The 21,166-nt window shown below is 42.8% G+C and overlaps 1 protein-coding gene across 1 annotated transcript; it reads left to right on the top strand.

Moving 5' to 3' along the window:
* The first annotated feature begins 12,167 nt into the window (after nucleotides 1-12,167).
* LOC109786837 (serine/arginine-rich splicing factor RS31) lies at nucleotides 12,168-15,068 on the top strand. The gene is made up of 5 exons (XM_020345401.4): nucleotides 12,168-12,431; nucleotides 12,748-12,860; nucleotides 12,953-13,185; nucleotides 14,166-14,526; nucleotides 14,656-15,068. Exons 1-4 carry the CDS (start codon nucleotides 12,326-12,328, stop codon nucleotides 14,524-14,526), a joined length of 813 nt encoding a protein of 270 aa, XP_020200990.1. The 5' UTR covers nucleotides 12,168-12,325; the 3' UTR covers nucleotides 14,656-15,068.
* Nucleotides 15,069-21,166: the final 6,098 nt, after the last annotated feature.

Raw genomic sequence — 21,166 nt, 5'->3', positions numbered from 1 at the left:
GATTTTGTATTATATGAGTTATGTGATTTGGTGACCGAATGTTTTTTGGAGTCCCGGATGAAATCACAAACATGACGAGGAGTCTTGAAATGGTCGAGAGGTAAAGATTCATATATAGGACTATAATATTCGGACACCGGAAGTGTTTGTTGGGGAACGTAGTAATTTCAAAAAATTTCCTACGCACACACAGGATCATGGTGATGCATAGGAACGAGAGGGGAGAGTATTGTCCACGTACCCTCGTAGACCGAAAGCGGAAGCGTTAGCACAACGCGGTTGATGTAGTCATACGTCTTCACGATCCGACCGATCAAGTACCGAACACACGACACCTCCGAGTTCAGCACACGTTCAACTCGATGACGTCCCTCGAACTCCGAGCTTTGAGGAAGAGTTCCGTCAGCACGATGACGTGGTGACGATGATGATGTTCTACCGACGCAGGGCTTCGCCTAAGCACCGCTATGATATTATCGAGGTGGATTATGGTGGAGGGGGGCACCGCACACGGCTAAGAGATCAAGAGATCAATTGTTGTGTCTATGGGGTGCCCCCTGCCCTCGTATATAAAGGAGCAAGGGAGAGGCCGGCCCTAGAGGGGGCACGCCAAGTGTGGGGAGTCCTACTAGGACTCCCAAGTCCTAGTAGGATTCCCCTTCCCTTTCCGGAGTAGGAGAGATGGAAAGAGGAGGAGAGGGAGAAGGAAAAGGGGGCTGCACCCCTTGTCCAATTCGGACTAGAGGGGGGGGCGCGCTCCTCCTTCCTTTTGGCCTCTCTCCTCTATTCCCGTATGGCCCAATAAGGCCCAATACTTCTCCCGATGAATTCCGTAACTCCCCGGTACTCCGAAAAATACCCGAATCACTCGGAACCTTTCCGAAGTCCGAATATAGTCGTCCAATATATTGATCTTTACGTCTCGGCCATTTCGAGACTCCTCGTCATGTCCCCGATCTCATCCGGGACTCCGAACTACCTTCGGTACATCAAAACACAAAAACTCATAATATAACCGTCATCGAACTTTAAGCGTGCGGACCCTACGGGTTCGAGAATAATGTAGACATGACCGAGACACGTCTCCGGTCAATAACCAATAGCGGAACCTGGATGCTCATATTGGCTCCCGCATATTCTACAAAGATCTTTATCGGTCAGACCGCATAACAACATACGTTGTTCCCTTTGTCATCGGTATGTTATTTGCCCGAGATTCGATCGTCGGTATCTCAATACCTAGTTCAATCTCGTTACTGGCAAGTCTCTTTACTCGTTCCGTAATACATCATCCCACAACTAACTCATTAGTTGCAATGCTTGCAAGGCTTAAGTGATGTGCATTACCGAGAGGGCCCAGAGATACCTCTCCAACAATCGGAGTGACAAATCCTAATCTTGAAATACGCCAACCCAACAAGTACCTTCGGAGACACCTGTAGAGCACCTTTATAATCACCCAGTTACATTGTGACGTTTGGTAGCACACAAAGTGTTCCTCCGGTAAACGGGAGTTGCATAATCTCATAGTCATAGGAACATGTATAAGTCATGAAGAAAGCAATAGCAACATACTAAACGATCAAGTGCTAAGCTAACGGAATGGGTCAAGTCAATCATATCATTCTCCTAATGATGTGATCCCGTTAATCAAATGACAACTCATGTCTATGGCTAGGAAACTCAACCATCTTTGATTAACGAGCTAGTCAAGTAGAGGCATACTAGTGACACTATGTTTGTCTATGTATTCACACATGTATCAAGTTTCCGGTTAATACAATTCTAGCATGAAGAATAAACATTTATCATGAAATAAGGAAATAAATAATAACTTTATTATTGCCTCTAGGGCATATTTCCTTCAGTCTCCCACTTGCACTAGAGTCAATAATCTAGTTCACATCGCCATGTGATTTAACATCAATAGTTCACATCACCATGTGATTAACACCCATAGTTCACATCGCCATGTGACCAACACCCAAAGGGTTTACTAGGTTCAATAATCTAGTTCACATCGCTATGTGATTAACACCCAAAGAGTACTAAGGTGTGATCATGTTTTGCTTGTGAGATAATTTTAGTCAACGGGTCTGTCACATTCAGATCCGTAAGTATTTTGCAAATTTCTATGTCTACAATGCTCTGCACGGAGCTACTCTAGCTAATTGCTCCCACTTTCAATATGTATCTAGATTGAGACTTAGAGTCATCCAGATCTGTGTTAAAACTTGCATCGACGTAACTCTTTACGACGAACCTTTTGTCACCTCCATAACCGAGAAATATTTCCTTATTCCACTAAGGATAATTTTGACCGCTGTCCAGTGATCTACTCCTAGATCACCATTGTACCCTCTTGCCAAAATCATGGTGTGGTACACAATAGGTCTGGTACACAGCATAGCATACTTTATAGAACCTATGACTGAGGCATAGGAAATGACTTTCATTCTCTTTTCTACCTTCTGTCGTGATCGGGCTTTGAGTCTTACTCAATTTCACACCTTGTATCACAGGCAAGAACTCTTTCTTTGACTATTCCATTTTGAACTACTTCAAAATCTTGTCAAGGTATGTACTCATTGAAAAACTTATCAAGCGTCTTGATCTATCTCTATAGATCTTGATGCTCAATATGTAAGCAGCTTCACCGAGGTCTTTCTTTAAAAAACTCCTTTCAAACACTCCTTTATGCTTTGCAGAATAATTCTACATTATTTCCGATCAACAATATGTCATTCACATATACTTATCAGAAATGTTGTAGTGCTCCCACTCCCTTTCTTGTAAATACAGGCTTCACCGCAAGTATGTATAAAACTATATCCTTTGATCAACTTATCAAAGCGTATATTCCAACTCCGAGATGCTTGCACCAGTCCATAGATGGATCGCTGGAGCTTGCATATTTTGTTAGCACCTTTAGGATTGACAAAACCTTCTGGTTGCATCATATACAACTATTTTAATAAATCCATTAAGGAATGCAGTTTTGTTTATCCATTTGCCAGATTTCATAAAATGCGGCAATTGCTAACATGATTCGGACAGACTTAAGCATAGATACGAGTGAGAAACTCTCATCGTAGTCAACACCTTGAACTTGTCGAAAACCTTTTTGCGACAATTCTAGCTTTGTAGATAGTAACACTACTATCAGCGGCCGTCTTCCTCTTGAAGATCCATTTAATCTCAATGGCTCGCCGATCATTGGGCAAGTTAATCAAAGTCCATACTTTGTTCTCATACATGGATCCCATCTCAGATTTCATGGCCTCAAGCCATTTTGCGGAATCTGGGCTCATCATCGCTTCCTCATAGTTCGTAGGTTCGTCATGGTCAAGTAACATGACCTCCAGAACAGGATTACCATACCACTCTGGTGCGGATCTTACTCTGGTTGACCTACGAGGTTCGGTAGTACCTTGATCTGAAGTTTCATGATCATCATCATTAGCTTCCTAATTAATTGGTGTAGGTGTCACAGGAACCGGTTTCTGTGATGAACTACTTTCCAATAAGGGAGCAGGTACAATTACCTCATCAAGTTCTACTTTCCTCCCACTCACTTCTTTCGAGAGAAACTCCTTCTCTAGAAAGGATCCATTCTTAGCAACGAATATCTTGCCTTCGGATCTGTGATAGAAGGTGTACCCAACAGTCTCCTTTGGGTATCCTATGAAGACACATTTCTCTGATTTGGGTTCGAGCTTATCAGGTTGAAGCTTTCTCACATAAGCATCACAACCCCAAACTTTAAGAAACGACAACTTTGGTTTCTTGCCAAACCACAGTTCATATTGTGTCGTCTCAACGGACTTAGACGGTGCCCTTTTAAACGTGGATGCAGCTGTCTTTAATGCATAACCCCAAAACGATAGTGGTAAATCGGTAAGAGACATCATAGATTGCACCATATCTAAGAAAGTACGGTTACGATGTTCGGACACACCATTACACTATGGTGTTCCAGGTGGCGTGAGCAGTGAAACTATTTCACATTGTTTTAACTGAAGACCAAACTCGTAACTCAAATACTCTTCTCCACGATCAGATCGTAGAAACTTTATTTTCTTGTTACGATGATTTTCCACTTCACTCTGAAATTATATGAACTTTTCAAATGTTTCATACTTCTGTTTCATTCAGTAGATATACCCATATCTGCTCAAATCATCTGTGAAGGTCAGAAAATAATGATACCCGCTACGAGCCTCAATATTCATCGGACCACATACATCAGTATGTATGATTTCCAACAAATCTGTTGCTTGCTCCATTGTTCCGGAGAACGGCGTTTTAGTCATCTTGCCCAAGAGGCATGGTTCGCAAGCATCAAGTGATTCATAATCAAGTGATTCTAAAATCCCATCAGCATGGAGTTTCTTCATGCGCTTTACACCAATATGACCTAAACGGCAGTGCCACAAATAAGTTGCACTATCATTATTAACTTTGCATTTTTTGGCTTCAATATTATGAATATGTGTATCACTACGATCGAGATTCAACAAACCATTTTCATTGGGTGTATGACCATTGAAGGTTTTATTCATGTAAATAGAACAACAATTATTCTCTAACTTAAATGAATAATTGTATTGCAATAAACATGATCAAATCATATTCATGCTCAACGCAAACACCAAATAACACTTATTTAGGTTCAACACTAATCCCGAAAGTGTAGGGAGCGTGCGATGGTGATCATATCAATCTTGGAACCACTTCCAACACACATCGTCACTTCACCCTTAACTAGTCTCTGTTCATTCCGCAACTCCTGTTTCGAGTTACTACTCTTAGTAACTGAACCAGTATCAAATACCGAGGGGTTTCTATGAACACTAGTAAAATACACATCAATAATCTGTATATCAAATATACCTTTGTTCACTTTGCCATCCTTCTTATTCGCCAAATACTTGGGGCAGTTCTGCTTCCAGTGACCAATCCCTTTGCAGTAGAAGCACTTAGTCTCAGGCTTAGGACCAGACTTGGGCTTCTTGACTTGAGAAGCAACTTGCTTGCCATTCTTCTTGAAGTTCCCCTTCTTCCCTTTGCCCTTTTCTTGAAACTAGTGGTCTCGTCAACCATCAACACTTGATGTTTTTCTTGATTTCTACCTTCGTCGATTTCAGCATCACGAAGAGCTTGGGAATTGTTTCTGTTATCCCTTGCACATTATAGTTCATCATGAAGTTCTACTAACTTGGTGATGGTGACTAGAGAATTCTGTCAATCACTATCTTATCTGGAAGATTAACTCCCACTTTATTCAAGCGATTGTAGTACCCGGACAATCTGAGCACATGCTCACTGCTTGAGCTATTCTCCTCCATCTTTTAGCTGTACAACTTGTTGGAGACTTCATATCTCTCAACTCGGGTATTTGCTTGAAATATTAACTTCAACTCCTGGAACATCTCATATGGTCCATGACGTTCAAAATGTCTTTGAAGTCCCGATTCTAAGCCGTTAAGCATGGTGCACTAAACTATCAAGTAGTCATCATATTGAGCTAGCCAAACGTTCATAACGTCTGCATCTGCTCCTGCAATAGGTCTGTCACCTAGCGGTGCATCAAGGACATAATTCTTCTGTGCAGCAATGAGGATAATCCTCAGATCACGGATCCAATCTGCATCTTTGCTACTAACATCTTTCAACATAATTTTTCTCTAGGAACATATCAAAAATAAACACAGGGAAGCAACAACGCGAGCTATTGATCTACAACATAATTTGCAAAATACTATCAGGACTAAGTTCATGATAAATTTCAGTTCAATTAATCATATTACTTAAGAACTCCCACTTAGATAGACATCCCTCTAATCCTCTAAGTGATCACGTGATCCATATCAACTAAACCATGTCCGATCATCACGTGAGATGGAGTAGTTTCAACGGTGAACATCACTATGTTGATCATATCTACTATATGATTCACGCTCGACCTTTCGATCTCCGTGTTCCGAGGCCATATCTGTTATATGCTAGGCTCGTCAAGCTTAACCTGAGTATTCCGCGTGTGCAACTGTTTTGCACCCGTTGTATTTGAACGTAGAGCCTATCACACCCGATCATCACGTGGTGTCTCAGCACGAAGAACTTTCGCAACGGTGCATACTCAGGGAGAACACTTATACCTTGATAATTTAGTGAGGGATCATCTTATAATGCTACCGTCAATCAAAGCAAGATAAGATGCATAAAAGATAAACATCACATGCAATCAATATAAGTGATATGATATGGCCATCATCATCTTGTGCTTGTGATCTCCATCTCCGAAGCACCGTCATGATCACCATCGTTACCGGCGCGACACCTTGATCTCCATCATAGCATCGTTGTCGTCTCTCCAATCTTATGCTTCTACGACTATCGCTACCACTTAGTGATAAAGTAAAGCATTATAGGGCGATTGCATTGCATACAATAAAGCGACAACCATATGGCTCCTGCCAGTTGCCGATAACTCGGTTACAAAACATGATCATCTCATACAATAAAATTTAGCATCATGTCTTGACCATATCACATCACAACATGCCCTGCAAAAACAAGTTAGACGTCCTCTACTTTGTTGTTGCAAGTTTTACGTGGCTGCTACGGGCTTAGCAAGAACCGTTCTCACCTACGCATCAAAACCACAATGATAGTTTGTCAAGTTGGTGCTGTTTTAACCTTCGCAAGGACCAGTCGTAGCCACACTCGGTTCAACTAAAGTTGGAGAAACTGACACCTGCCAGCCACCTGTGTGCAAAGCACGTTGGTAGAACCAGTCTCGCGTAAGCGTATGCGTAATGTCGGTCTGGGCCGCTTCATCCAACAATACCGCCGAACCAAAGTATGACATGCTGGTAAGCAGTATGACTTATATCGCCCACAACTCACTTGTGTTCTACTCGTGCATATGACATCTACGCATAAAACCTAGCTCTGATACCACTGTTGGGGAACGTAGTAATTTCAAAAAAAATCCTACGCACACACAGGATCATGGTGATGCATAGCAAAGAGAGGGGAGAGTGTTGTCCACGTACCCTCGTAGACCCAAAGCGGAAGCGTTAGCACAACGCGGTTGATGTAGTCGTACGTCTTCACGATCCGACTGATCAAGTACCGAACGCACGACACCTCCGAGTTCAGCACACGTTCAGCTCGATGACGTCCCTCGAACTCCGATCCAGCCGAGCTTTGAGGGAGAGTTCCGTCAGCACGACGGCGTTGTAACGATGATGATGTTCTACCGACGCAGGGCTTCGCCTAAGCACCGCTACGATATTATCGAGGTGGATTATGGTGGAGGGGGGCACCGCACACGGCTAAGAGATCAAGAGATCAATTGTTGTGTCTATGGGGTGCCCCCTGCCCCCGTATATAAAGGAGCAAGGGAGAGGCCGGCCCTAGAGGGGGCGCGCCAAGTGTGGGGAGTCCTACTAGGACTCCCAAGTCCTAGTAGGATTCCCCTTTCCTTTCCGGAGTAGGAGAGAAGGAAAGAGGAGGAGACGGAGAAGGAAAAGGGGTCTGCACCCCTTGTCCAATTCAGACCAGAGGGGGGCGTGCGCCTCCTTCCTTTTGGCCTCTCTCCTCTATCCCCGTATGGCCCAATAAGGCCCAATACTTCTCCCAGTGAATGCCCGTAACTCCCCGGTACTCCGAAAAATACCCGAATCACTCGGAACCTTTCCGAAGTCCGAATATGTCGTCCAATATATCGATCTTTACGTCTTGGCCATTTCGAGACTCCTCGTCATGTCCCCGATCTCATCCGAGACTCCGAACTACCTTCGATACATCAAAACACAAAAACTCATAATATAACCGTCATCGAACTTTAAGCGTGCGGACCCTACGGGTTCGAGAACAATGTAGACATGACCGAGACACGTCTCCGGTCAATAACCAATAGCGGAACCTGGATGCTTATATTGGCTCCCACATATTCTACGAAGATCTTTATCGGTCAGACCGCATAACAACATACGTTGTTCCCTTTGTCATCGGTATGTTACTTGCCCGAGATTCGATCGTCGGTATCTCAATACCTATTTCAATCTTGTTACCAGCAAGTCTCTTTACTCGTTCCGTAATACATCATCCCACAACTAACTCATTAGTTGCAATGCTTGCAAGGCTTAAGTGATGTGCATTACCGAGAGGGCCCAGAGATACCTCTCCGACAATCGGAGTGACAAATCCTAATCTCGAAATACGCCAACCCAACAAGTACCTTCGGAGACACCTGTAGAGCACCTTTATAATCACCCAGTTACGTTGGGACGTTGGGTAGCACACAAAGTGTTCCTCCGGTAAACAGGAGTTGCATAATCTCATAGTCATAGGAACATGTATAAGTCATGAAGAAAGCAATAGCAACATACTAAACGATCAAGTGCTAAGCTAACGGAATGGGTCAAGTCAATCATATCATTCTCCTAATGATGTGATCCCGTTAATCAAATGACAACTCATGTCTATGGCTAGGAAACTCAACCATCTTTGATTAACTAGCTAGTCAAGTAGAGGCATACTAGTGACACTATGTTTGTCTATGTATTCACACATGTATCAAGTTTCCGGCTAATACAATTCTAGCATGAATAATAAATATTTATCATGAAATAAGGAAATAAATAATAACTTTATTATTGCCTCTAGGGCATATTTCCTTCAGTGTTCCCGGGGGTACCGGGTACATATCGGGTCACCGGAAGGGGTTCCGGGCATCCCTCCGGCAACTACATGGGCCTAATGGGCCAAGAAGGGGACAGACCAACCCCTAGGGGGCTGGTGCGCCCCATGTAGGCCAAAATAAGGAGGAAGGAAAGAGGGGAAGAGAGAAAGGAAGGGGAGGGATTCGGCCTCCCCCTTCCTTCTCTCCTCCCTCCTCCTTCCTTCCCCCTCCGGATGAATATGGAAGGGGGGAGGCCGAATTGGGAGGCGCCCAAGTAGGATTCCTCCTACTTGGGGCGCCCCCTTGGCTGCCTCTCCTCCCCTCCAACCTATATATATGAGGGGGGGCACCGCTAGAACACACAACATTGATTCCTAGCCGTGTACGGCACCCCCCTCCATAGTTTACGCCTCCGGTCATATTCACGTAGTCCCTAGGCGAAGCCCTGCACGGATCTCTTCACCATCACCGTCACTACGCCGTCATGCTGACGAAACTCTCTCTCGACACTTTGCTAGATCAAGACTTCGAGGGACGTCATCGAGCTGAACGTGTGCATAACTCGGAGGTGCCGTACGTTCGGTGCTTGATCGGTCGGAACGAGAAGAAGTTCGACCACATCAACCGTGTTGTCAAACGCTTCCGCTATCAGTCTACGAGGGTACATGGACACACTCTCCCCCTCTCGTTGTTATGCATCTCCTAGATAGATCTTGCATGAGCGTAGGATTTTTTTTGAAATTGCATGCTACGTTCCCCAAAGGACTAGCCTCACTCGGGTAGATCTTCACTAAGTAGGCGATCTCCTTGCCCTTACAAACTCCTTGCTTCAACTCCACATGATTTTGGAGGCTCCCAAGTGACACCTAACCAGTCTAGGAGACACCACTCCCCAAAAGGTAATAGATGTTGTGTTGGTGATGAACTACTTGCTCTTGTGCTTCAAATGATAGTCTCCTCAACACTCAATCTCTCTCTCACAGATTTGTCTCGGATAGGAGAAGGATTGGAGTGGAAAGCAACTTGAAGAGGCTGGAAATCAAGGTTCAAATGGTAGGATTGGAATCTCTTGATCTCAACACATGAGTAGGTGGAAGTAGTGTTTCATTCTGATGGCTCTCTTAGAGAGTAGGTGGGGGTGGAGTGGTATAAATAGCCTTCACCCAAAATCCAACCATTACACACTTTTGACTCAAATTGATGAGATCGAACATAAACTCGGTGAGACAGATCTGTGTAAAAGATATGAAAGTTGGGCTTTTCGATGGGACCGAAGTTGAACTACTCGGTCGGACCGAAGTGCAATGGCTAGGGCAGAATCTCGTTTTGGAATTTCTGATTGTTTCAACTCGGTGATTCCAAAGTGAAACAATGTCATTCGAGAAACTTGGCAAGGCCATCTCGGTGTGACTGAGATCCATTTTGGTCAAACCGAATTGCTAGGGTTTGGCTGTGGCAATGTGTGGGTTCATCTCAATGAGTCCAGAGTAAAAGATATCAATGGGATCGAGATGAAGAATTAGGGTTTGGACAGATGTGTTTGACAAAGTTGCTGAGGATTTTTGGAGCAATATCACTAAGCACTTGAGCAATAACCTCATGATCAATACCTCATCCCCTTTTAATAGTATTGGCTTTCCTAAGGGACACAACGTGACCTTGGATCACTTAACCAAAAATGTAGAGTCTTGAAGCTATGTCAATTTTGTCCTTAGCATATTGAGGCGTCCACATCCATTAGTCCTTGACATGCCAATCATTGATCTTTTCTGAAATCTGTTAGCAATGAGCATTAGATCAATGACATATATGTTGTTATTAATTACCAAAACCACCCGGGGATTAGTTGCACTTTCACCTACCTTGAACATGATGCTTTATGCTATATATTATTATCCAAAGCTGTGTAGCCATCCTATGATGTTTGAGTAGATTCCTTTTGTCCTATGGGTTGATTAATGATCTTGATTGGTTTGAGTTGCATGTTTTATTTTGGTGCTGTCCTATGGTGCCTTCCGTGTCGCGCGCACATGGGGGATTCCTGCTGTAGGGTGTTGTGATATGCTCATGACTTGCGCATCGTCGGTTGTGGGAGTGACGGAAACCTAAACACAGATAAGCGAGTTGTTACGTATGGGATAAAGGGTACTTTACACTTAAGTCTATGGTCGGGTTTACCTTAATGATCTCTAGTATTTGCGGATGCTTGCTAGAGTTCCAATCATAAATGCATATAATCCAAGTACGGGAAGTATGTTAGCTCATGCCTCTCCCTCATATAAATTCGCAATAATGATTACCGATCTTGTTATCAATTGCCTAGGACAATTTTGCAAATACTATCATCACTTTTACACACTTGCTGTACTAACTTAATTGTTCTTTTATTAAAACAACACCTAACTTTTATTTTTCACGTTCTTTATTATCTTACAAACTTATCCCATTACACCTATAAAGTAGTTTATTATTGTTTCTAGGTAAAGCAAAGGTTGGTGTGCGTAGAGTTTTATCGGTGGTCAATAGAACATGAAGATACTATTCATTCTACCTTTAGCTCCTCGTTGGGTTCGACACTCTTACTTATCACAAAAGGCTACACAAGATCCCCTACACTTGGGTTTTCACTAACATATCAGCTGGGATATCCAAAACTAGGCATTCATTTACAGAAATTGGGAACTTGTGATGCTTGAACTAGTGAAATTAGCTAATTGTGCTAATTCCTGACACACCTCATCATAGGGTCCAATCCTAGATCCCAATGGCATGTTTAATCGCAATCGACACATCAAAACAAGCAACAGAATACGTGAAAAACAATATACATTGTGTTGATGCACTATACATATGTAGTGTCCTTGTGCTTTTTGTACTTTTTATATACTTGAAGTAGTAATATAAGATTTCCATAGCTGTGCCTCACACTTAAAGGGAAAATAGAATAATGATTGCAGTTTTGAGAATTAAAAAATAAAGAAAGTATTTCATCAACGCAACTGACCATTAGGCAATGGAGAAGGCCCTATGATCAATGTTAACACATGGAGTATAGGGATGACCATGCAACTAGGATGCACAAAGAGCTCTGAATATGCGAAAGCCTTCCTATGGGATAAGTGGGGTTGCATCCAAAGGTTCTCCACTAGTATGAAACATATGAAATTTTCTACTCAACAATGCATGAAGTGGTGCTACTTTTGAAGCATATAAGTGTATACTAAAAAGAATAATGGTATTGCTCCTTCTCTCATCCTCACTTTTTTTTTCTTCATTTTTCCTTTTTACTTTTTTTGTGGCACCTCCGTGGTGCATCTTTTATTTGGTCTTTTTTTAATTGGTAGAAGCAACACCTTACAATGATGAGTTTTTGTATTGACACCTTACAATGATTTTTGTTTTTTGAGAAAACACCTTACAATGATTGTGGATGCATGCATCCATGCATGAAACCCAGCGGCCGGACCGAGCGGCTAGGCCCATGAAGAGCCCACAACGTTTGTTTGTGTGTAGCTTTGGTTGCTTGCTAGAGTTAGGGTTCCACTTCCACCTCCCCTCCTCTCTCTTTCTCTCGCCCTCGCCCTCGCCGCCGCCGCCGCACCGCACCGCACCGCACAGCAGGGAGGGGTTCGGATGAGGCCGGTGTTCTGCGGCAACTTCGACTACGAGACGCGGCAGTCGGACCTGGAGCGCCTCTTCTCAAAGTACGGGCCCATCCGCCGCATCGACATGAAATCCGGTACTCAGCTCTCAGCTCTCATCCTGCTCTGCTCCTGTATGCTCTGCTATTATCATGTTCTGTTCTGTGGATTATCATCTGGACCTCCCTCCCTCCCTCGTCTAGTGTCCCCCCTGCTCTGCTCTGCTCTGCTCGTGTCCCTCAAATAGATGATAGATAGATACTCCTAGACAGTATTCAATTGCTCTGCTCTGCCCTGCTCTGCTCTATGGATGAATGAATGAATGCTCAAACGCCACATTTGGATAGAATGAGTTTCATGTGGACGGAGGCAATAAATAAATGAATGAATGCTCAAAAAAGAAACATACTGCAGGCTACGCCTTTGTCTACTTCCAAGACGAGCGCGACGCCGAGGATGCAATAAGGCGCCTCAGCAACGCCGAGTTCGGCCATACCAGCCGCAGGCTCTCTGTCGAATGGTCAAGGGTAACCTGCTCTCTCTGTCTCTCTCTCTCTCTATCTCTCTCTCGCTCTCTCTCTCTCTGTCAAGGGTAACCTAAATTCATTCATTCCTCCAGCAAGAGGAGCCGGTGCCCAAGAACCGCGACAGGCCTACAGGGGCAGATGCAAAGCCCACCAGGACGCTCTTTGTTATCAACTTTGACCCCATCCGCACCAAAGTCGTCGACATCGAGAGGCATTTTGAGCCCTACGGCAAGATTGCAAACATTCGAATCCGCAAGAACTTTGCTTTCGTGCAGTACGAGGCGCAGGAGGACGCCAGTGTAGCCGTCAACAAGACCGACAAGAGGTATGTATCATCCGCTTCCCACTGCCCATCCTCCATCCAGTATCAACAAACAATGCTGCAAATTTTCTATGACTGATTAGTTGTTGCCAAGTGCATTTCCCCGCATCCACTTTGCTCTACACTAGAGCCCTGGGCAGGCATGTCATTGCTGCTATTACTACTGCATCCAAAAATGCACTGATTTTTTTTTGTGGGAAACTAAAAATGCACTGATTCTTCCGTCATTTCATTTGGGGTCCATAACATCTTCATACTGGATTCCCTCCCCCCGACTAGTTAGGTTATTTCGCACTGTGCTGAGGTCTCAAATTCTCTGCTACATCATGTGACTGATGCAATACCTGACATTGATTTTTATGATAGTTGGATGGTCTTTCTTCTTACTATAATTATTTTTACATCAATACGAAAGCAAAACTGTTAGGTAGGCTGCAATGTTTAGGCCCTCAAATATTATCTGCGCGCTTGCTCCACTGAAGCACCGTCAAGTCATTAACTCTCCAATATCGTAGGAATGCTTGCTCTGCTCCACTGAGCCATCGTCTAGTTCTGCTTCATGCACTTTGGCAAGTAGATTTGGTAACCAGCTATTCTTTTTTGAATTAATCCCCCCTTTTTGGGTCTTGAGCTAGTTTCATGTGGATGGCCTCAGTTTTGGTTTGCTGAATTTACACTGTCATGCCATATGCAGTTGCAATTTTCCCTTGTAAATTTGTAGCTACTTTTCTAGGAATTGAAATTTGACGAAGTACGTTTGCTGCTGAAGCTTTTCTCATTGTCTCATATTATCTGCAACCCCCTCTTATATCATTCATAACATACATGGTGATTATTTTTGGGATAGTAGCTTCTAGGCTGCTCTTCCCATCAAGTCTAATGTATCTGTAAACTGTAATATTGTCGGCATCTTGCTTTGCTCGTGCAGACTTTTACGTCACATTTCTCATTGCTGGGTGTCATCCCTTCCTGTTTCTGTGCAGCACGATATTGGACAGGGTAGTGACGGTTGAATACGCCTTCCGGGATGATGACAATGAAAGAGATGACAGACATGGCAGTCCCAGGCGAGGCGGTGACAGATACGGCAGCCCGAGACGAGGGGGTGACAGATATGGCAGTCCTAGACGAGGCGGTGACAGATATAGCAGTCCAAAAAGAGCTGACCAGGGCAGGCGTCCCTACGTGCGGTCCCCTAGCCCTAGGTACCGAAGTCCAGATTACGATCGCCGTCCACGTAATTCTGGGTATGATGGCCGCGATGGAGCACCCTATGGTAGGAGCCGAAGCCCTGTGTATGATCGTTATGAAAGAGGCAGGAGCCCCGGCTATGGTCGTTATTAGGTAAGAATACTGAGTGAGTTTCTGAAAGAAACCATTATTATTATTTTTTACTACCTTTCCTAGCATATCTTTGAAGTGCTTATTCCGTTTGGCGGTGCTACATTTGATTTTCTATCCCACACTTTTCAGGGTGGATCGATTTCGAAGGATCACAAAGGAAGGAATCCCAGGGAGGAAGGAGGATGCATACGCTCAGACCCTTTTCGGCCGTGTGCTGGAAGAGCGAGGGAAGGGAAGGGCAACGCGATGCTATTTTTTTTTCATATCAACACCACCTTGTGTATTTGAGACGAATAGTTCATATCAGGTGGGATCATGATGTTTTAAGCGATTGTTGGTCAAACTGATATGGATGATGTACGCTGTTACGCCTCTTGACAAACTAGGACGGTGAATCCCTCTGCATTTCCCACCTGACACTTTGGAGAAGTAGTTTGTTTGTTTGTTGTGATGATCGATCCCTGTATGGTGTTGATTGACAATAAGATGTTAGTAACCCAAAATATGTATGTATGGTTGAGTGGCAATGGTTTTTGTTGCTATGTTTGTTTGTTGTGATCTGCCATCCATTGCCATTGGTTAATAATGAAAACCACTTATTTGTTTTCCCAATGACCGATCTTGTTGTAAGTTTCACTGATAATTCATTTTCTAGATAAAAATCAGTTAGGTTTTTTTTTGAGAAGAAGATAAAAATCAGTTAGGTGGGGAAAAAGAGTTTGCATTTCGAAAGGGACTGACTGAATTTATGTATCAGGCAGGCCTTAGAGCATCTACAGCCGGACGCCCGGCCTTTGTGTGCGCCATTTGTCACCGACCTTTTCTTTTCTGCCCCAAGGTCCTGCCGCTGCACGCTACCTGTTGGCCTGACAAAGGAGGGAGGCCTCCATCCAAAAATAACATGCACTCAAAATTCATAGTTTAGTTTTGCAAGACGATATATAGCTTGTGGCAAAGGAGGGAACCGTGTTTTGTTCTTTTTCTTTTTATCTTCTCTCCTATTTTCCTTTTCCTTTTTCTTTTTCTTTGACTTTTTTCCTTTTTTTCTATTTACCGTTTCCTTTTTTTCTTCATAAATTCAATAATTTCAGAATTCCAAAATTTTCTTCAAAATTTTGAAATATTCCATGTCAAACGATGTTCACAATTTTGAATGTTTTATTATTTATTAATCAATGTTCCAAAAAAATCAGAATTTTCAAATTTTGTTCATATTTATTAATCAATGTTAAAAAATTCAAAAAATGTTCATAGTTCTAAAAAATGTTCACGTTATCAAATTTAGTTCAGAGCTTGAAAATGTGTTCCCGTTTTCAAGAATTGTTAATAGATCCAGAAAAAAGTTCACATTTGAAGGAATTTTGAAAAACGCTAACAGTTTTTATATTTCTATAAATTTCATATAAAATAATTCGCAAATTTAATCAGATGGAATACAAAGACTGGCGTCGTTTTAAGTTCTTTCAACTGAAACAAGTTGCGAATTTGGAAAAAAAAATTTTAACAGAATTGAAAAATGTTCATTGTTTTAGTAAAATGTTCATGAATTTGATTAAAAAGTTTGCGAAATTGAAAAAAAATCATCGATTTGAATAATAGTTCATGGATGTGAAAAAGTTTCAACGATTTGACAAAAAAAATCATGGTTTTGAAAAAGGTTTGCGAATTTATGAAAATGTTCACAAATTTAAAATAGCGAATTAAAAAAATGAAAAAAAACGTAAAAATGGAAAAAAGACTAAAACCGAAGGAAACCAAACCGAAAAGACGCACAACAAGAAGAAAAAAGAAAGTAAATAGGCACAACAAGGTTGTTTTCCCAACTGGTTAGGTACACTAGAAGGTTGATAGTTGGAACCCCACCTGACGCACCTATTTTTTTCCAAAATTAAAAAGAGAAAAAAGCAAGCTAATGGGCACATACGGCATATATGTTTCGGTGAGTGACCATTCATACATATGTACGTAAGTACGATTTGCTAAAAATCCATATTATCCTTTATACATTCAGTGAGGAGAGTTGTATTGAAGCGGGGCTCAATACAAAATACGTGATACCAAATTCTCTATTTATTATTTGTACCAATTAATAAAGCTAGTGAGGTTGATAACCTCACTAGAAATGCTAATGACACAATTAAGTTGTTAATTTTACAATAGTACATGCTTCTGTTTTTTCTTTGAGAAACAATAGTGCTTCTTTAGGGGCCTTGACAAAGACTTAGGGCATGTTTGGTTCGTGCCCTGAGTAGCATGCCTGAGAAAAAGTGTTGCCTGGCAACAGCCTGAGATGTGGAATATTTTTTCTTGGCCAGGCTAGCTTGTGACATGAGTGTTTGGTTGGTGCCTGGCCTATAGGGGCTAATTGTTAGTAATTCGCAAAAAAAGGCTAATAGTTAGTACAAGTCATATAGGATGTAGGTCAAATAAAATAATATATGAGAGTCATTAGTTTTCAGGCAGCGGTTGCCTCGTGTCCAGTCCAGGCACAAGAAATAGGAGGCCTGAGTCCGGCTAATCACTTGCCTGGACTAATCTGCTATCTCAGGCCAGATTAGCTCCCTGCCACGCGGGGCGTCAACCAAACACTACTCAGGCAATACTTAGGAAGGCGGCAGGTCAGACACATGATGTAAGAACACCACCATTGCTAGGTACAACCAGTCCTAGAGTTTTTACTCCAGAACTCAAATCCTTGTTCTTATAGCACCACCAAACCAATGTCACCCTGTACTGCCGCCTCCCACTTTCAATGAAGAAGTTACTGCTGCAAACCAGATTGTCACTCCTCAACGGCCATATACCCTCACAACCCTGACGTGGACAAACGCAACCGGGCATACCACACATATGGGAAGCAGGTCGGAGCACAACCGCCAACATCAACAAGGTAAGGTAATTGACGCCGCCAAGAACCCATGAGAGGCCATCTGACAGCCCCAAGTCTTCAACAATGGTTGGACACAATTTGCAGTCAAAATCCATCATTGCCATCAAGATCCCACAAAGGCCAACTGAGAGTCATGTCTTCACGGAAGTCAAGCCGACAACAGAGGAGGACATGAAGCCAAGCATACAGATGGACATAGCTTGCAGAGAAACCTCGTAGGTCCGATCATCCACGGCCCGTCTTCATGTGCGACGTTGCCACGCACCTCATGTCCGATGCCACCGTGTGCAAACCGAGCATCTATGTGCCTCACTTGCGCCGATCCACCATTGTCATATACCTCGTGTTTGCCACCAATGTGCCAAGGCAATGGCGACACCAGAACTGGCAAGGAAGCCTCGTCCAGGGCCAGATCACCTGCTGCCCAACCGGTATAGCAAGCCCCATCCAATTGCCGCCCCATCTCGAACGCGAAGGAGACGGCCGCTACCGCCTAGATCTGATCTGATCTGATCCGGCATGGGCCATAGCCACGCATCACGCCGTGACGTAGTAGACCACTATGTGGCTGCACCACGCCCTGGCAGGCCGGATCCCCTCGCGCACAACCGCAGGTGACCTGGGAGGAGTTGTACGAGGCCATGGATGCATGGCATGGAGCAGCCACTAGTCAAGATCAAGGAGACACAAATGAGCTTGTTAACTAAACAAGTTAATATGTTAACCATGTCAGAGGATATATGGAAACGATGGATCTGCATCACATAATGATGGGTCGGAGATCAAATGGTAAGTATTTGGACATGATGGATACATATCAATGACATAATGAATGCATTTGCATAAAAATTTCCAAACATCTCAGAGTTTCTGCATATACTCCTACGGTGCGCTGCAACAGAACAATAAAATAAAATACAAATGAAAAATTAGTTATACTTTTGGAACCACCCCATGTGTTGGGCATAAATCCTCGTGCATCATTCATCATGCCGGGCTAGTTGTTTTGGGCCACCACGTTGGGCTTTCCTTAATAGCTAGACGATACTACGAGGAGTCTGAAGGGGCGAATCCGGTTACTACTGTTTCTGCAAATCGGCGCCTGCAGCCACCACCATAAACGGGCCGGCCCATTCTGTTTTTAGAGAAACGTCCAAAAGATGCCTGATCCAGGGTTTGAACCCGAAAACACTTTGTTGCGAGTGCTAGGCTCTAACCACCCGACCATGATCCCACTTGTGTAAAGCTACTTTAGTCCTTCCTTTTATTGTCTACGTCAGTTCGGTTTTTTCTTTTTCTTTTTGTTTTTTCTTATCCTTTTTTGTTGTCTTTAATGCGTTTAAGAAAATTGTGAACCTTTTTGTTTTGGCCTTTTTTCTTTTCCATTTTAAATTTCATGATTTTTTTAAAACTAATGGACTTTTCTTTTAAATCAATGAATTTTTTTCCAAATTTGATGAAATATTTTCAAATTTGTGAACCTTCTTTAAAATCGATGAATTCCTTTTCAATTTGGATGAACTTTTTCAGATTCGATGAATTTTTTTCAAAATTAATGTGCATTTTTTCAAATCCGATGAATTTTTTTCAAACTCGATGAACTTTTTTTACATCTGATGAACTTTTTTCAGATTCGATGATTTTTTTTTCAAATCTGATGAACTCTTTTCAAATCCAATGAAATTCAATGAACTTTATTCAAAATTGCACAACTTTGAAAATTCCTGAACTTTTCTTCAAAACCGTGAACATTTTTGAATTCACAATCTTTTTCGTTTTATACGAGTTTTTCATATTTAATGAACGGTTGACTGGAACGAACCCACGAGCGATCGACCCGGAGCGAACCACTAGGGACGGGTGAGTCACTCATGACTTTGGAAAATTAGTTTTCCTCTGATGATCAGTGTATTCCACTTCATAGCGAGATGTTCATACCCAATATATTTTGCGGCACTAGGCCTAGAAGCTGTGGCACTAGCCCTAGACGCAATTAATCAGCGTGACCTGGCATTTGTTGGAAGCTTGCCAATCACGGGTATTGGCTAAACTAGTTTTTAGATCAGTCTTTTGCGGTTTCTATGATGTTCCCTAAAAACGCTCGCCCCTCTGTAAATTGCGTCTTTTCGCCATCCCTTCTGTAAGAAAAAGGCAGTGCTCCTGCTGGTACCTCAAAAAAAAAAAAAATTGCGGCGTGCTTGCCTCATTCTGTAGGAAACCTGAAACATCATAAGCTAGCTATAGAGGAGCTCCTACTTGAGCCCTTGAAAACCGAAACAAAAATGTCCTTACAAAAAACAAAATCATCTCGGCACCACCAATGGGTGACATGCCCTAAATTTTGTTGCTAACCCTACCACTACCGGACTGAGGCCAATGGCCGCCCCATCCGATCCTGGAGCGACAGACGCAAGGTGAGGGGGCCTCGGCCTCGCCGGGGAGCAGAAAGAAAGAACACTTTGTTCAGTTATCGAGCTTAACAAGTATTATCAATTTAATTAACCAAATTGCAAATTTGGGTGCCATGATAGTTCCCCTCGCCGATGTTAAGGAGTCGATGAGGACATGCATGCATGCACTCATATATTTTTGCAGGGGACATCTATTAAAAAATGTGTACAGTACAAATGTACAATATAGTACTCTCTTCCCAAAAATAAATAAAAATATAAAAGTGTTTAGGTCACTATTTTATAATTCTTTACGCAGGGAGTATTATCTTATCATCAAAATCACAAGTCCTACTCATTTTTAAGAACTACCTACGTCTTTATTTGTCATGACCACATGTCCACATTTACAGAGGATTAATATAAACCATGGGTTGCTTATGAGTACATGTGACACGCACGTGGCCTGCTACGTATCCATATCCATACATATATAACATACATCACGTGCTTGGTGACGCATGCATTTGGAGCATCCGTTCCTCGTCCAGCCAGGCTAAGAAGCCATTCAAGTGGGCTGCGCCCATCCTGATCCTCTTGCATACTACTCCCTCCGTTTCTTAAATATATAAGTTTTTCTAGAGATTTCAATACAAACTACATACATACAGATTTGTATAGATATATTTCAGAGTGTATGATATTCACTCATTTTGCTCCATATGTAGTTCATATTGAAATCTCTAAAAAGACTTATATTTAGGAGCGGAGGGAGTACGAGATTGCACAAAAGATGTGTCTGCACATGTATGCATGTGCATTTATCAGTCAATCCTTAATCTTTTACTCAGCTGCTGCGAGGCTGAACGTGACAACGTGATTATGCTGAATTGGTGTATATGGCAGCTTTGTAATGATCTGATCCATGAAAAAAGTGTACCTTCAGTCCATGTTACGGTTGAGTACCTTGCTAGCTACATGAAGTCCATTGGCAATGTAAGTAGATACAGTACGAACGAGATACTCAAGGGTAAGATGCCAGTAGATGATTTCATCCCACCTATGGTGAAGAAGTCTCATGCTCCTCATAGGCCTTGGCCACCATTCTTGGATCATGTTGCCTTGTCTGTGGATGGTTCCATTTCGATGAAGAGTGGGGCGGCGGCGGCAGGTATGATTCTACGGCAATATGATGGTTCTGTCATTTTTGCAGCTTATCAGTTTGTGTTTAACTGCAATGACGCCCTGGAGGTTGAAATCCACGCAATCATGTAGGGGGTGGCTTTGGCGTTACAACACCCTAGCCTCCCCGTCATTGTCCAATCGGACTCCACGGAGGCCTTATCCTGTATTACTGGCG

The sequence above is a fragment of the Aegilops tauschii genome, chromosome 4 (assembly GCF_002575655.3).
Source record: "Aegilops tauschii subsp. strangulata cultivar AL8/78 chromosome 4, Aet v6.0, whole genome shotgun sequence".
Classification (NCBI taxonomy): Eukaryota; Viridiplantae; Streptophyta; class Magnoliopsida; order Poales; family Poaceae; genus Aegilops; species Aegilops tauschii.
Note: the sequence above shows the minus strand (reverse complement) of the source record. Positions and strands in the feature narration are given on the sequence as shown.